General features: G+C 51.9%; 7 protein-coding genes across 7 annotated transcripts; 1 reads left to right on the forward strand and 6 right to left on the reverse strand.

The window, feature by feature from the left end:
* Positions 1-1,287: 1,287 nt before the first annotated feature.
* Positions 1,288-1,545, reverse strand: Z520_06991 (uncharacterized protein; the record flags this gene model as incomplete). Its single annotated transcript, XM_016777491.1, has 1 exon — positions 1,288-1,545. The coding sequence occupies one exon, from the start codon at positions 1,543-1,545 to the stop codon at positions 1,288-1,290; it is 258 nt and encodes an 85-aa protein (XP_016631662.1).
* A 151-nt stretch (positions 1,546-1,696) lies between these two features.
* Z520_06992 (uncharacterized protein) lies at positions 1,697-2,822 on the reverse strand (the record flags this gene model as incomplete). The annotated part of the gene is made up of 2 exons (XM_016777492.1): positions 1,697-2,507; positions 2,560-2,822. The coding sequence occupies 2 exons, from the start codon at positions 2,820-2,822 to the stop codon at positions 1,697-1,699; spliced, it is 1,074 nt and encodes a 357-aa protein (XP_016631663.1).
* Positions 2,823-4,272: 1,450 nt separating this feature from the next.
* On the reverse strand, positions 4,273-5,516 carry Z520_06993 (uncharacterized protein; the record flags this gene model as incomplete). The annotated part of the gene is made up of 3 exons (XM_016777493.1): positions 4,273-4,569; positions 4,628-5,096; positions 5,146-5,516. The coding sequence occupies 3 exons, from the start codon at positions 5,514-5,516 to the stop codon at positions 4,273-4,275; spliced, it is 1,137 nt and encodes a 378-aa protein (XP_016631664.1).
* Positions 5,517-5,805: 289 nt separating this feature from the next.
* Positions 5,806-7,837, reverse strand: Z520_06994 (uncharacterized protein; the record flags this gene model as incomplete). The annotated part of the gene is made up of 2 exons (XM_016777494.1): positions 5,806-7,653; positions 7,781-7,837. 2 exons carry the CDS (start codon positions 7,835-7,837, stop codon positions 5,806-5,808), a joined length of 1,905 nt encoding a protein of 634 aa, XP_016631665.1.
* Positions 7,838-8,597: 760 nt separating this feature from the next.
* On the reverse strand, positions 8,598-9,766 carry Z520_06995 (uncharacterized protein; the record flags this gene model as incomplete). Its single annotated transcript, XM_016777495.1, has 2 exons — positions 8,598-9,701; positions 9,761-9,766. The coding sequence occupies 2 exons, from the start codon at positions 9,764-9,766 to the stop codon at positions 8,598-8,600; spliced, it is 1,110 nt and encodes a 369-aa protein (XP_016631666.1).
* A 1,252-nt stretch (positions 9,767-11,018) lies between these two features.
* Positions 11,019-11,728, reverse strand: Z520_06996 (uncharacterized protein; the record flags this gene model as incomplete). Its single annotated transcript, XM_016777496.1, has 4 exons — positions 11,019-11,332; positions 11,436-11,553; positions 11,631-11,664; positions 11,718-11,728. The coding sequence occupies 4 exons, from the start codon at positions 11,726-11,728 to the stop codon at positions 11,019-11,021; spliced, it is 477 nt and encodes a 158-aa protein (XP_016631667.1).
* A 2,634-nt stretch (positions 11,729-14,362) lies between these two features.
* On the forward strand, positions 14,363-14,839 carry Z520_06997 (uncharacterized protein; the record flags this gene model as incomplete). Its single annotated transcript, XM_016777497.1, has 1 exon — positions 14,363-14,839. One exon carries the CDS (start codon positions 14,363-14,365, stop codon positions 14,837-14,839), a length of 477 nt encoding a protein of 158 aa, XP_016631668.1.
* Between the last annotated feature and the right edge of the window lie 1,923 nt (positions 14,840-16,762).

Here is a 16,762-nt window from a genome sequence, read left to right on the forward strand (position 1 = left end):
CGGGGGTGCCTCCGAAGCTACCAATAGGAACCCGATCAACGGGTGCTCGGGGGTGCCTCCGAAGCCACCAATGGGGAACCGATCAACAGGTGCTCGGGGGTGCCTCCGGAGCCGCCAATCGGAACCCGATCAACAAGTGCACGGGGAAGCCTCCGAAATTACCAATAGGAACCTGAGCAACAGATGCTCGGGGGAGCCTCCGCAGCCACTCATATAAGCCCGATTAGAAATACGTGCGCGGGGAAGCCTTCAAAGCTACTAATACCTACGGACTAGATTAGGGATAAAGGTGCCGGGAAGCGTCCGAAGCCACTAATACGAATCCTTCCAAGCTCTTCGCTTTACCCCCCACTTTTGCCATGCATTAGGTAGGGTCGTTACAGTGGATTCCGAAGAACAAAAGTCACTAAGTTCCGGAGACGGGACCACCCTCCCTACCGAGCACCGAGAACTTGGTTCGCAGGTCGGCAGAAGCCGAGACGGGTGAGCCCGCAGGAAGGGTCCGACCAACCAGTCCCCCACCAACCCCGGATTTTGCTTGGCCCGTGCACTCGAAGATCGTTGTCATCCTGTTCTAGCCTCATTGCCTGTACCCATGGGGATACCCATATGGTACCCACTCCTGTCTGGAATGCAAGCATCTCACATAGAATCTGCGCAATGACTGCAACAAGGACGCTTACTGGAATAGCAGTCAGCACATCACCAGGAAGATTGCGATATAGGCAGTGTAGAAAATGAGCGACCCCCACCTTGTATCTGCTGGACGGGAGAATAAAGTCGCACGCTGAAAATCACTGTTTGCCGGTTCCTGTTTCTCCAAGTCCACTTCCTGCCCTTCGCACTATGGCAGCTTCTCACTTTCTGATATCTAACTGTCTCACATTCTCAAAGGAGTCTCTGGGGTGGAGACGTGCATGTTCGATAATAAAACCGGGCAGAGGTTGAAAGATTACAAGTCAAGTCTGTACGATTCTCGAGGAAAAGGTTTCGGGTACGGTCTGGGCGAAAGAATAGAGAAATTTATCGAAACAGAGGTATCGCTAAGGAAGAGAAAGAGCCGACTGGGTTACAACCGGTTCTCAGAGTTAAGGCTCGGTACAGTTTAGTTTTTGTTGCAACTTTGGCATTTTCATTGGGATGCTATGTACAGTCGTACCTGATGAATCCAACCAAGCACCCGAAAGGTGAGAAAGGATTTGTACATGGGTGCGGGGTGAAGCAATCCTGGTAGTTCACCCGCCCTGGCACAAGCAGAAGCACATAAACCTTTTTGGACATACCTGGTTACCAGCCATTGGCCTCTCGCCGACTGATTAATATCGTGTCATCCTTAACATACTCGTACAGGGTATCTCGTGTGGTCCGATTGAAATGTGATTCGTGTAGGGTATTAACCGCAAAAAGTTCTCTTCTCTTCATCAGGCCTTTTGGAGGAGGGATGGTTTCATGCCAGTCGTAGAGACGAATGAGGCGGAGGTATTCGTGAGATTCATAATGACCTTGTCGTGGGTCCAACTGTTCGCTGAAGTTGAGGGACGTCATGATAAGAAGACTGGGTTGAATACGGTCGACTTGCGCATTGTCCCGCAGTTTGACTTCGAGTCTTGATGGGACTTCGAAGCAACGGACGTGCACGACTTATTGGAGCATTGGTTTTATCGATTAGCTGAGGGCTATGATCATGCTCGGAACCTTAAGGATCTGCCTCACTTTCATCCGCTTCGACCGAATCTGGGACCGGCTGGGAGGAGTGTCCAGTATCAGGTACCATATTCCTCAAAGAGCGCGCCTTCTGGCGTCGAGCCTCCTGAGCTTCTTTGGCCTTTTGGTGTCGAGCCTCCTGGGCTTTTTCGGCCTTCTGGATCTTTTCACAGATATCCTCGACCGAAAGGTTGATTGTCGCATGACGGAGGGAAGGGGGGATGCAGTCGGGAGGGGCTAGGTCGAACATGGTTATTTGCAGATCGGGACCCGGAATGGGTGTGCCATCTTCGGATCGCAGCTCCTGAGCACGAATATAAGAAAGTTGTCCAAAGAGGGAGGGGGGAATTTCACCGACCTCAACGTATTCCCTCAGCTTGACGCCGCCAGCAGGATCCGACTCGTCACGTTTCCAGATCAGGAGAGTAGCCTTCTTAGTGCGATTTACGTAGTCATAGTCCACACCGACAACGAGTTGCACGTCAAGGTCGCTCTCGAGTAGGTAGAATTGCGCCAACTCTCGTAGTCTTTTGGTCTTCTGCGAATAGGCGAACTCAAAAACAACACCACCCCCTGCCATTTCGTGTCCAAAGAAGCCATCGGGTACATGGGTGCCAAGGCCTGTTATTTGGCTTTCCCCAAAGTCATCAATCTCATCCATGAAGCGTTTGGATTCTTGAGCTTCACAGCACAGGATCACCAGGGCGTCCCGCAGCAGGTAGCCGAACGACCGGGAGAAATGTCCGTGCAGAGTAGAAGTCATTTTGTGAACAAAGGTTTGGGATCGAGGGAAATAGTGGTACCTGTAATATGCGTGAGTCAAAGTCAATTTGTAGGACGTGTTTTTGCGCATACAACACTTTCTGCCCCAATTCGAGTTCAGCAAGGAGATCCTTCAGCTTTGTCCATTCCTGACCTGATAAGCGATATTCCTTCCAGTCCTCACCAGATGGTCCACGCGAAAGACGGAATCTGATGTCTGCGATGATAGTTTTAGCATCGTAAAGTGAGGGTGGTGATTCGCCGCAGTCCGCAACGGATCCCAAAGCGACACTAAGCGGGTCCAGGCTGGATTGGGTCGCAGCAGCGCCCTGACGACAGCCGTCGTGCTCAGTCATTGTTCCAGATCACTTTGAGTGTGGTGTACTCATCAACGAAGAGAAATGGTGGAGGAGAAGACGCGACGAGGACGACAAGGACGGGAACATATGAGGGGAAGATTATTTCGGGTCGATCCTTGCACCAAGATAGTGGTCTAACTATATCGGGAAGGCTAGCCAGCTGAGTGATAGCCTTGATCCTGTATTAGGCAAACTAGGCGAGCGACACGGCTGCACTTATTGCCGCCCTGTTTTCCCCACCGTCGATAGTGGCTACCTACCTAGGTACCTAGGTAGGTACCTAGTTAGACAATCACTGCATAGGGAGTCTACCTACATCACGCTGCCTTAGAAGTCAGTCCCCTACACTTTTGCCTGCCATGCACTGAGATTGGGCTTGGGCTCGGACCAAGTGCTTTTCCATACAACTGTGGTCAGTGCTTGTCGCTCATTGTCTGCTGCTCTCTGTCTTTGACATACAATGATTCACATATAGATAGACAAAGTCTAGAAAACAGGTGCAGACTGAACTACCCTGGGATTCCGTTGATCCTTTGAACATGTCAATGCCAGTAGCTTTTCTGCTGGAACTTGAAATGACAATTCGTGATCAAGTTGATCGGAACTACCGTCGACTACAGCGCCAATTAAGTAGAGCTGCTCAAGGGCAAAGCTTGCCAAGCCCCGGGACTCCATGAGTGGATCAAAATAGAGGGCCAGCCCCAGCCAGAAATTGAATACTCTTTCTGGTTAGTCACTTTTTCCAGAGGCGTCCGCCTTTGTCTGCGCTTTGGCTTGCGCTTTGATCTGTGCTTTGATCTGTACACATTACTGATGCCTTACGATTACGAGGTACATTGACTCGCGCAACCTTCCACCCGCCATCCAATCGAGACTTTGAGGTCATCCGCTCAAGTCTAATCAAGTCGGCTGAAGACCGGATCCCAGCAACGGTCGTCTTCTCGCTACTGCCGGAAGGAAGACGCTTCGCCAGGCCTCATTCACACAGTTTCTACCGGCTTCACAACACGGACGATTCTGTGCTGACACCAGCGTGGCAAGTCATCTCCAGGGGCCTATACACGTTTCTCTCCAAGGTAGGATCAGAAGCGCTCACGGCCGAGAAAAGGCGGTTGGGAACATCAAGCATTTGCATGATATCGAATATGTATTTCTCATCCTCTCTATCCTCTCAGCTGTGAAAGAGCAAGAGTCCCGGCTCGTGAACCGAGTTGCGTGCGTGCCCGAACTCTATTGAGTATCATAGAATCAATAAAAGCAATACTTTTTTTCCTCCCAGTTCACCCAGTCCGACTGATCCTTGCTAAGACACATTCGAGAAGCCGTCAGTGTCAAGTCCTCCATGAGGATATCTTGCTTTCCTTTCCCAGCAGATGTAATGCAGCCTCAAGGTTTAGCCTTCAGTTCGGGTTTCATCGACCTCATCTTGACTCTTATCGTCCTCATCTTAACTTTCATCGACCGCGGCGTGACCTTCATCGTCCTCAGCTTGGCTTTTATCGACCTCAGCTTGATAGAGTTCTGCTGCTCCTTCAAGAACGTCTTGCAGGTCTTCCAAAGAGATGAAGACCTCATACGGCTCCAAACCCTCGACCTCAAGAGGATAACTCCTCACGATGTCGCTGAGATGGTTGGTCCACCCAATCTTTTTGTAAGAAGGACGATGGCACACAAAGTCCGTGAGAGACAGGCGCAAGCCGGACTGTTTGTCGACAATCCTGTCGCCAGACTCGTCAAAGATCGTCTAGCCACAGGATTAGCAGTCGGACATGATGTTCATGCTTAAATCGCCAGCAACTTACGATTTCCTCGAAATGTGGAACGATGTGCTCCCCTCCTCTGAGTTCGTGTCTCCAAATCCACAACGTGGCTGATGTCTTGATGTTTGAATTCTCATCGTACCGAAATCCGAAGTTGATTCCGAAAACCACGTTTAGATAGCCCCGCATATGAAACAAGTATTCATCGGCGAGCCTTGTCAGGTCCTTTGTGGTCTGAGACGAAGCAATCTCCCCTATCACAGTTGGGTATTTTTGGTCCCAATGCATAAAGCGGAAATCCGGTGATCGCATTGTATGGGTGGAGTAATGCATCTTGCGATCTTGGGCAACAGAGAGACCCCGCAGGAATTCCTTCGCATTGTCATCGCGGGACGCTATTTCTTCAAGCTGCTGTTTGATCTTGTAGGCCAGATTGTGCTGCACATGGCAATGTGATGACGACGCGGACATTCTGGAAACCAAGGTCCGGGCCGTGAAGTAGTAGTCGTACCTTCATAGCCAGTTAGCATCTGACAAACTTGCCAAAACAAGCGGCTCACTTCAGGCTATCATGAAAATCCGACCGTTCAAGAATGCCATACTCCTCCAAGGCCAGGGGAAATGCGGTCCAGTAAGAGGATTCACTGTCTTCGTCGATCAACTGGGTAACAAACGCTTGCAGGAGTGGGAAAAGCTCGCCGATCTCTTTGAGCAGGGGATCAACCGAGTCCCAGTCATGTCGCTCATCAGATGAGGCTATAGCGTAAATTTGGTTCAGCAACCAAGCTGCCTTCTCGTCCGGGGCAGTGCTTGAGGAACTTTCTGAGGAACTCTCCCAGCGGTCTGCAGTCTGATGACGGGAGATTGTGGAACGATGCGAAGACTCAGGATGCTCTCCCAATGCCTCAAAGGCAGCATTAGACGCGTTCATTGTGAGGGTGTTGATGAGACAGACAAAGCCTCATCATTGTTGGTGATCTCAGCCTTCTGAACAGGCGAAATTGTACGGCGACGTAGAGAGCATGCGGTTGCACATTTCTCTACGGCAGCGCAAACGGAGCAGCCTTGAACGTATCAGAAAAGGACCAAGGGGCATGCACGCATCCATGGCCTGACAAAAGACCACATTGCTTGTCAACAGTTCTGGAATTGTGCGGTTGCAGTGGTTTTGACTTACAATCAAGGATGACTGTACCTTGTCCGCAGCCCTCCCACTCGAATCATAGTTCAAAAATCTCGCCATATCCCACCCCTACACCCGCCCGTCTCGCCTCGACCAGATCCAGCCGCCAACCGACCCACTGCTTCAACCCCCTTTTGACTTCCCTCACATGTTCTACCATTTTCCTGGCCTCCTCCTCCTTCTGTGCACGGGCAAAAGCGTGCTCGTCAAAGCCATCGTCGTCATCGAATTCCTGGAGCAGAGAATCGTTCCGTGGCCGAGTCTGCTGGCCGACGGGAGAGGTGGTGCTCGCGCGGAATGCAGCAAGGCCCGAATTCAGCACCTGAGCAAAGTTGGAGTGACGAGTCTGCTGCTGCTGATTCGCAAAGCTCCTTCGTCGACTGCTGGCGTTTCCGGTGCCTGAAAGATCCACCTCGTCGAAGTCCTCGGCGCCTGGGTCTAACGAAGTTCGCGATCCGACATCATCTCCACGAGGCTGCATCTGCACTCTCTTATCTCTCCACACGCCGCGCTGGAGATCAAAAACTTGGCCTTCCAATTCCCGGATTCTTCTTTCGAGTTTCTGCCTTTCTTCGTCTTCCAGCTCATCCAAACCGTCTCCTCCTCCGTCGCCGCTCATCACCCGCTTATGCTTTTCTCGTAATTGGGCAATTTCACTCTCGGACTTTTCGAGCTTCATGCGCAGGGCTGGGAGTTCTCGGGCGGTGGCTTCGGCCGTGGCCAACTTGGTCGCATGCCTTGCTTCAGCCTCACGGTGAAGCTTATTCATCACTTCGATCTTCTTCTCCAGCTGTTCGGCTTTCTTGACGACCTCGTCCCTGTGGGCAGCAGTTTCTTGCAATTCTCTTTCCAAAGCCCGAATTTTCATCTCCTTGCTCGTGCGCTCCGTCGAATCCACCACAGCCTTCTCACTTGCCTTGGACAACGCCTTCTTCGCATCTGATAAATCACTCTCCAATGCCTTCAATTTTGCTTCTGTCGACGATAATGACGACTGCAGCCCAGCAATTTGCTCCCCGTGCGCCTCGCATCCTTGCGTCTGACTCGATAGTTGGCCCCTAAGTCTCGAAATCTCGAGTTGCATATCCGCAATGGTGGAATCTTTCCTCTCCAGTTCGGTCTGTAACATGGCCACATCCTCCCCCGCAGCACTTTCCCTCCTGCTGAGTGTAGTAGTTGTTAAACTGGCTCGTCGCCTAAGAGCCTCGATTTCAGCTCTCAACCGCCGTATCTCCTCATCGGTCTCTCCATTTGCATGCTTCTCAGCATTCTCCTCCCGCACCTCCTCCAACTCTTCTTCTAGTTTACGCCACCTTCTCTCGTGGGCTTCTGCTTCCTTCGTCAGCCGTTTATTCTCCCTCTCTAGCTCTTCAACCTTCAATAAGGAATTTCCCGTCATCAGAGCGGGACTTAACGGTCCGCTATCCCGGAAACTGGTGCTCCGGATTTTGCTTTGCAGGCTGATGCTCGGCTGGCGGGCACCATGCCGAGCACTGGCCCCCTTAGCGGACGAGAGCTGGTCTTGATCGGCAGAGGGGGGTGAGACCGTTACGGGAGAAACGACCGTTTCCGGGGTGGGAGTATTGGCAGTCGCTGCTTCGATTGCAGCCGTGAAGGCTTCTTGGTCTGCATCTGCCTCTGCGTCTGCGAGGCTGGCAACCCCTTTGCCGCCCTCTTGTTCCTCTGCAGCAGCCGGAGTTGCCTCGGCGTCGAAAGCGTCCTCTTCCTTGGTTGTGGCCTTCTCTTGGGCATCGGCATCGACTTCCCCTTCCGTCCCATCCCCGACACGCTCGTCCCCCTTTTTTGAAGGATCTTTTGCAGCTGTCGTCGATTTCTCTCCTGTGCCTGCAGCCGCGGCCTTCTTCTTCTTCTGCAATTGGGCTACCTGGGTCGGCGGAATAAACTTAGTGGATGACCCAAGTGCGTCGGAACTCAGGCAGGAGGTATTAAATCAAATATTTGGCCCGCTTCGGTCCCTACGTCACAATAGAAACGAATTGGATGTCTCTTACCCTCTTCTTCGCTGCAGCCAGTTTCTCGGCCTTCTCTTTGTCTTCCTTTTCGCCCATAGCGGATGGGTTTGTAGTGCCGCTGCTCTGTGTGAGGCTAGGGTTGGTTCGCGTGTGATTCGGATGCTCGACTGGTTTCGAGGGCAACCTAAACGAAGAGAGGGCGGCGAGTTCCCGTATAAACGGACAGCGGAGAGTGGAATCAGATGTGTGGTTTGCCGTGCAATGAGAGCGAACAGAAGGCGAGAAGACGTGGTCTGAACACAAGTACTCGTACTGGTGGAACTGACGAGAGCTGCGCCTGGAGTAATACCTCGTACAGACTTCGGACCTGGGTCAATAATAGTAATGATAACCCGGGCGCCTGCACCTTGGTCCGGGAAACCTGCCCTATCTTGATCTCTACGCGAGGCTGGGAGGCTTTGGCAGTGCAGGTATGTACGTTCCTTACAGAAACTCGACTGTCGAGGTGCTATGGCTGCCCTTCCACAACTAACATTCATCCCAGACTCGTTCCTTTCCCAAGATTCCTATGACTCCAGAAAACAAGAATCCATCATGCCATTTCAATATCGACGTTTGGGCAAGCTTCCGTCAATGGCCGCTCCCACCGGCCTTGCCGAAAACGCCCATGCTTGCATCAGGTATCATAATTAGTATAACACAGTCCAACGTAACGCGTCAGGAAAAGCAAAAGATTCTCCCTCAAATCCGGTCAGTAATGGCGGCTATCTCATCCTTCGTCAAGAGAGCTGAAACAGGGGTCACTGATCTCTGAGCAAGCGAAGAGGCGGTGCGATGCAGAAGAGAAAACGGTCCTCTACACTTCCATGGGTCCCACCACCTCTTCACTGACTCCCCGCGCCGTGCTCTTGCTCTGGCTTCTCAAGCTCCGTACCTCTTCGTCGCTAAGGAGGTAATTGTCATGCTCGTCGACAACCGGCCTCGATGGGGGCGGGAAGTATTCATCGTCAGCCGGGGATCCGTGCTCCTTAGATGGCCGCTTGCCCTCTGAAACGGGGGCATCCATGGGCTTCTCGTCTTTCTCAACCGACATGACCGCCATGTCCACATCTCCCTCTGCTTCATCGTCGTGCTCAGCGATTTCGACATCATCTCGATCACCCAGCCAGTATTTTGCTCGCTTGTGCGCGCCGAGATCGGGAGTGATCCACCCATCCGCCTCCTCATCGGCAAAGCGCTTGGACCTGATAGGCGTCCTCAGGGCATCGATGGTAGGGACCGCCAAAACACTGATGCCTCGTAGATACAGGTAACAAACACGCTTCCTCGCTTTGTTGAAGAAGAAGTAGTTCATCGACCAGATCGATCCTTCGTCGTCATCCTCAAAGGGATCAAACTCCTCGGGTGCGTAACGATACACAGAGCATTCGCGCAAACTCATGTGCTGGTCGATCAATCTCCACATTGCTGGTCCCCATTGCGATTGAGCGGATGCGAGGGGGGCGGAATCTCTGGGATATGCGCTGACGGGCCGTGAACGGAGATTGTACATGGTCGTATCCAAGGTGTTCATGACGTGTCGCAGGCTCTTCTCTCGTTTAAAATCGGTGGGGCGGAGGACGTGCGAGAAGTCGTAGTGAGGGTGACTCGCGTTCAATGTGGCTATGAGGTACGCATATGTCCTCCGCGAGCTGATCATCCCCAGATTCCCAAAGGGACTGCTTCGGCTCAGATTCAGGCTTGATGCCGCCACATGCGCCTGGGGCGGGGAAAGCGATTGCGAGAATTGGAGATTCGACTTGTATTGTGCTTCCAGGCCATTTTCAATGTTCTTGTATAATTTCTTGTCTCCGCCGGCTGCCTTGGTGGTGTAAAGGTCGCATCCCCCTACCACATGGAGATCCGGGGTTGTAAAGTTGAGCGCAGAGGTGACCGTGTCAAGGTCGCGATTTGGCATAAACTAGATTCAAGCGTTAGAATTGGTGAAAAACCGAAAGGGGCGAAAATGAGTCTCCTTACCTTCATCGTGCTAGTGTCTGGGGTGGTCCGAGTCAGATTCAGCGCATCGCACTGCGCGGACGTTGAACAGCGCTGGTTGCAGATTCAGCACAGGGAAATTGGTTCGCAGTGCTCGCAGAACGCCTTTCGCGAAGCGATGGACTCGCAGCTCCGACGCGAGTGATGATGAAGTCTGAAGAGGATGGTTGACCTGAGCTGGCTAGGCGATCGCGAACCAAGAGATAACCAGGGCTGGCTGCAGAGGCAGCTCTCGGGGACTCGGATAGCTAGACGATGGACGTCTAGCAGGTCGCAAGATAGGGACGCGATTCCATGATAAGTTGCTGAAGGCTGATGATGTAGGTAGTGACAAGCAGGTGGTGAGGTTGGAAGTTGGACGACGTTGCGCAGCCGGGCGGAGAAACAATCATGGGGACGTTCGCGGGCCTAAACTCCTTCCGGGGCTGTGCAGTCACGTGCATCCCGCAAGATAACCAATAGGCGGGTCCCGCCTCGCACATGCGCTGCAGCGAACGATGACAATGGATTTCGGACTTTGTGCTCACGGCAATTCAAGGGAAATCAAGCACTGGACGAGAGCGATGAGGTCAACGAGGTCAACGAGGTCAATGGCAGCCCAGGTCTCTGTTTGCGTCAGCTGGTCAAGCAGGGATGGTTGGTTTGTAGCTTAACTCTGAGCATGCATGCTTCGATTGTCTTATAGCCTGGTTCGCCGCGTAATGTACATGACATGTTTCAATCGCGTCAAGCGGCTGAAACAAAGACCCTGTTTGCAAGGTCCATGTGTCCTTCCCTGGGTATCTTCCTTCCTGAACGCCATCTCATAAGTGCTGGGTGTGAACCCACGACATCACATCGACGGCGGCGGTCAAACCAAGCCGCCTCTCTTGAGCGCCTCCTCGGTGGTCTGCAAAGAACGACTTGTCAATCATGGCGTTCTCTCAAGGTTTATGAAGCACTCGCGACAAGGCGTCGAAGCAGGGGTCAGATGCGATATCAGCTCTTCACAGAAGATCCGCACCTGAGGCCATGCCACCGAACAGCACAGTGGCCGTCGGCATCATGTTCTACATGATCTTGGTGACTTCTTCTTCGACCTGGTCCGACAGAAGACATGTGGAATTAGCCTCAACAATCACAACAGGAACCCGAGATGAGAGCATACCGCCGCAGCAGAAAAGGCGCAGATGGGGTGTCGCTTGCCGCAAGAAATTATGGTCCCATGCGATAGCTTATCCGGCCCAGTGTGTGGCAGTCCTCAAAGGGCTGCATTTGAGGAAATATCGGCGTTGCTTACCTCCATATCTTCGAGACTATCCTCTTGACTGATGCACCTCAGCACATTTTTCTTGCTGCTTTCCTGCATCTCTCCAGCCAGGAGGAGCTCGTCCAGAATAAAGTAGGCCTTTTGAAAATTGAAAATGATGTCTAGTTCACACACGTTCCCATAGTATTTATCCATCTGTTCAACATAGCGATGAACGATCTCGAGGGTAATCAACTCATTGTCCGTGGAGTCACAACCGGCGATGAAGAAGAGGGATGCGTAGCGACGATAGACGACTTTGGTGTCTGAAACGATCCAGCAAGGGAGTTAGTCTGAGATCAACAAGAGGAGGAAAAGAAGCACACGAAGAGGAAGTGGGCAGAGAATGAAGCAGACGGGGATCCGCACCCTTGTACTCGAGAAAATTGCACATCCGAGTCCGCCGAGCGAGAACTAGCTGAGAGACGTCCTTGATGATTTTGGCTTTTTCCCTTGGGGACAAAGTGGTGAACCATTTTGCAAGTCTCTGGAGCAATTGGACAGATTGAAGTCAGCGAAACGAACCACGGTGGGCAACTACTTGGGGAGGGCATGGGAGCCTACCACTTTGCCCTGGCGGGAAAGCAAGATGAGATATCTATCATGCGTCAATATACACGGCTCCATGCAACGGCCAGTTCTCAACCTCACCTGATAGCCATCTTGCCTGTCCGCAAGTCATGAGCTGGACAGGTGGAATGGAAACGCAGTATGGAAAATGTCCCAAGTGTCCGGCCCGGCGAAATTACCCGCAGCCTGAGGGAAAGTTGTCATTTCTTGGCGCCAGGAGACGAATTATGTAAGTGGACACGAAGGCCTCTCGCCGCTTTTAATCCCTCATCACCTCCTACACACTTTACTTTTGGGGCAAACGAGACCGCATTGATTGACGATGTGACACAATGGGCTATACTTATCGGAACTCGCACCGAAGCTATCGCCTCGGCAGAGTCTCTGGCTTCACTGGACTAATAAAAGTCGGATAGCTGTGCCTGTCAGTCCACCGGGCCGCTGTGCGACTCTTTGGCTGAGTATGACCTCAGGTAGGACAAGGGGACAAGGAGTACATATAGATGAAGAAGGCAGGCTCGTTGATCTTTTCTCTCTCTCTCTTCTACTTTTGCACCCCTTTGCTATTGCCCGAGCAAATTAAGCGACCAACTCATCACTTTCGTTACTGGCCATTTGACCTTGCCGCCACAGAATTGACTGACTGGGAAAGATTAAAAAGCCCAGCTTGGAAACTTGGAGTTGGTACAATATGTACCGGGTCTGGTTGGCTGGCTTCGGTATCTTCGCCAGTGCATACAACATGGGTATGGCCTGATATCAATGCTTGCCGACTGCGTCTACGCATCTGCTCATCCACTCGTTTCCAGCGGTCGTACCGAGCACGTTGGGACAGCTCGACGAGTCAGTCTGACAGCGAGAAGGAAAGTTTAGCATCATCACACGCAGATCGGACCTCAAACGCCTGTTCTTTCGTTCTTTATTCTCTGGAGCTCCGAGGCCATGGGTATCCTGGTCATCAGCAACTACAGTGTGCAGCTGTACAATGCTCTTGGGTACCAAGGCAGCAACGCTCTTGTATTGGGAGTGGGGTGAATCTCGGTCACGATCCCCTTTAACGCCCTGGCGCCATTCTTGATCCATCGTCTAGGGAGGAAGGCCATGTTTTGTAAGTCACCTCTCCCAGTTCCGCCTCGCAGAAGAGGCTATCTGACACCAGGGTTAGTGATCGGCTCGTTTTGCCTGTGTCGTTTTGCCTCTCTTGGGACAAGGTGTATTGTTGAAGAAGTGCACTGACACGGGCAACGATGCATATGCTCAGGGAGAGACGAGATTTCACTGCAGGGCTCTGTGGGGTGAGTGCTGGGTGCTGAGCTAGACCTCGAGTGATATGGTACTTGATTTCAATCGAGGCTGAACCGATGCAGACAGAATTGTTGCTGGCCAGTTGAGATTAAAGTTACTCGTAGAAGCTACACGCCATTAACGAAGTGACACTAAATAGCACAGCAACCACCGGTCAGTTGCATAGTAGGTAGTAAATGGATATACCAGGGAGCATCCGCGCGGTGCAGCTCAATACCGCGAAACCCGTACCGAGTACCTACCAGACCCTGGAAAGCTCCCGGAAGCAAGCAAACCTGTTTGCTGGACATGTGTCGATTGGGAGGAACGCAAATTATTGCTCGATCGGGTCTCACTACGGACGACACCCTGTATTTTTTTCAGCCTGACCAGTGACCACAAGTCTTCGTCGACAAGGCCGGGAGACTAAGCTGGAAGGGTAGTCAGAGTCATCCTGTCTCTGCAGAAGGCATAGAATTTGAACTTGTCTATCTGCCAGGGTGTACTCGGTAGTTGTACCATTTTCAACCCAACCGATCAGAAACTTTCCAACAACTTTCCAGGGTGGCGAGGGTTCAGATTCTGGGCCTGTCCATCATGCAATTGCCAACTCGAGATGAGCTAGCCTACGAGCTTGGTAACATAATATCTCGTATTCATGTGGCTTGGCTTCGCGAAAGCCCTCAGCTTGACGCTCGCTTCCACTGCAAAACCTTATTTTAAGCCTCTTTGAGATAAGGCTGCTTCCAACAGCCCCAAGCCTATCGTCCGCTGAACGTACGTCGAAGAGGCTGAGTTCGTCTCCCCGCCCCCTTCGGGATGAAACCGGTCTACGGGCCATCGACGCTTATGCTCTTTGCTTGAAAGGAGGCTGTCACCAAACTAAAGTTGCGACTGTGCTGCAACTATAGGCCGTTTTCTCTGACCATGCCTGTACTTACCTAGGCTTCTTTGTGTCAGGCTTATGTACCAATGCCGCAAGACCCTGCAGCACCTAGTTGCATAGAGCAAATATTGCGGCTGAGTTTTTGACGTCTAGGGCCGGAAGTCTCGCCAGCGTCGGGTCGAACGTCGGCAGAGAGACCTGTCGAACTGCTTTGGCCGCTTCTACTCATTGCTTGGCCGCTGGACTAGCTGAGCTTGACAGGGTCCTCGCAACCCGCAACGGCAGCACACATGAGAGGGAAGCAGACACTTTCCGCTATAGCGTCAAGTGTACCTACCTAAGGTATGCGTCAGGCCATCTGGCATACTGGCAAAGTTTAGCCAGGGCTGTTTCTGAGAAGGCGCAGCCACAAAACCGCATCAGGCTGAAAAGTCAATTGCACGGGAAGTATGAAAGGGCGACTCTTCGCTCACAATCCCATATTGTTCTCTCCACCTCCTTGAGTTACTACTTACCTAGATATTTTTCTACGGCATCGACATCACCGACAGAGACAATGACTACAGTACCACCACACCGTGGCGCGGCGCTCTGCTACGATGAATCCAGGCTCAAATTCTACGACTCTGCGTGCCGTTATAATCTCCCCCTAAATTCGGATCATTGGAGCACCTCGGGTCCTCCCTTATTCATCTGCCTAGGTTACGACATTGGAGATCTCTTCGTGCCCCGACTCCGCGCTGGGGACGAGGATGGATGTGTTTGCAGATACAATCTGGACGCGAACGACCACTGGGAATTTGTGGAGGCATATGGGAAGTGCAACCATGCTTGCACGGCGGAAGAATTCACCTGCGATGGCAGCCTGCCCGTTCCTGTCAGCACCAAGTCCAAGGAGAAGAGGTCATCACCGCTACCGCCGATGCACATTGCCGGCGAGAAGAGAACTTCGATGGCTGCTCCTCCTGTTTCCGTTCCGTGGAAGGCTACTGCTGTTGTGGCGACCGTCTTATTCTGCCAATTGATGCTGTGATCAAACATGAGCATTGTCGTTTGGAGAAGAGGTTCGAAGAAGAATCCTACGTGGGCGAGGCTTTAATACTTGCGCATTACAGGACCTCTGTATCGGAAAGAGCTTTGACGACCGACGTTCCTGTTTTGTCTCCCAATGTACAGGGCTAAGGCGGCGATCTTCATACTCCGATACAGTGGGCGCATTTGCAAGACTTTCGACACTCATTTGATAATTGCTATCATCAACAGAATCGCGGAACGCTAGGTCGACTCTTCAAATTCAAGCTCGGACTAGCTCTATCTGTCCTGCAATCGCTATGAATATGAGTTTGTTCTTGGTCGCGGTATAGGTCCACACTGTCTATAAAATATCTTCCCAGTGCTTGTTGCAACAACCATACATACTCAATCCATACTACCCGCCATATTCTCATCACCTCTACAATCAGAAGAGTACCACGTTTGTTTCCCCCCAATACCATTGGCTACTTCCCCATTTTGATTCTCAAGGACCAGCCAACATACGAGGGCTCTTGTGGTCCCCCCCAGAACACTATCCTACGAACTGTACTTTCTTGACTGACAACCTGGAGTGCGGTCTACTCAAAGACTCTCCTACACCTTGTTCAAGCTCATGTTTGCTAGCATTCTTCGATCGAATACAGCATCTCCCCTCGACGTTTGTCAAATGACTGTCTGCCCGAGAGAGTCTGCGATGTTTGGGTCTGCGCCTTTCTCCAGTAGAAGTCGGAGCACGTCCAGCTTCCCGCGTTGAGCTGTCTCATGGAGAGGACTGCCAAGTCCAAATGCTTTTTTGCACTCGATAAGAATCCCGTCTTACTCTGATACATCACGTCATGGACAGACGCACCCTTGTTGACGAGGTAAGCCAGGACTTGGAGGCTATCTGGTCGATAACGACGGACAGCATAGTGAACCCACTGCCCTGTATGAATTGCGCCGCCATGTTCGAAGAGCGTCTTAATAACATCGAACGGCGCATATTGAACGGCATATTACAACGGGGACAAGTCCAACTTGCTTCCAGCCTTGGGATTTGCACCATGGGAGAGGAACCAAAAGACGATGGGTGCATCCTGAGCCGCAAGTCTTCCTGCGACAAGTAAGAAGTAGACTTCAGATTACATTTGCTCTTGGGGACTTGCGGAAGTGGTGGCGGAACCGCCCATTCCACTTGCTTGTTGATATTCCACCCATATTTGAGGAATAGGTCGAGTAAAGCCTGATCCTTCTTAAGGATAGCAGCATGGATATGCCTTAACATCCAGAGACACGTCTTGACTCAGAAGGTGGTCGACAACAGCACTGCAGCGATTCTGAACTGCAAAGAACAGACTGCTCCCTGGTCCTTGAAGCAAGTGCTCACCAGCAGAGGTGCCACGGAATTCATTGACCATGCGCTGGACAGTAGATAAGTCTCCTTCGCTTGACGCCTTTTCGAGTCTTTGAATAGCTTGATCGCATATTGGAACACGGCGGAGTGGTAGCTTCAGTCACGTCCTTCCCCAGAGAACTGTTGAAGTCGAAGATTTTGGTCGACATCCATGAAAAAGCCTCGTCTGGCTCGATACAGAGGTTTGGAAAACTCGGAGGACCAGTTGCCATCTAATATGTTACCCCTACCTTGCCCTACCTAATCAAAGTGGCGTATGCTTAGCCCCCGCTTTCACATAACACAGCCCGCAGCGGCCAGGAACCCCAACACACCAGGAGAGAATAAAAAGAGTTTTGTCCCTTCCTACACGATCACGCTTCGACGGTCGAGAGATAAATCTGCGCTTGTTCTCTACCTACCTACCTACCTGTCTACCTACATATGCGACGACGGTAGCAACACTGACACCGAGCCTGCGCCGACACCGACCGCTTTGCTTCGTCGCACAGCACCGCTCCCACGGCCGCATACGCAGCACGGTCCAGC

This window comes from Fonsecaea multimorphosa (genome assembly GCF_000836435.1).
Source record: "Fonsecaea multimorphosa CBS 102226 unplaced genomic scaffold supercont1.13, whole genome shotgun sequence".
NCBI lineage: Eukaryota > Fungi > Ascomycota > Eurotiomycetes > Chaetothyriales > Herpotrichiellaceae > Fonsecaea > Fonsecaea multimorphosa.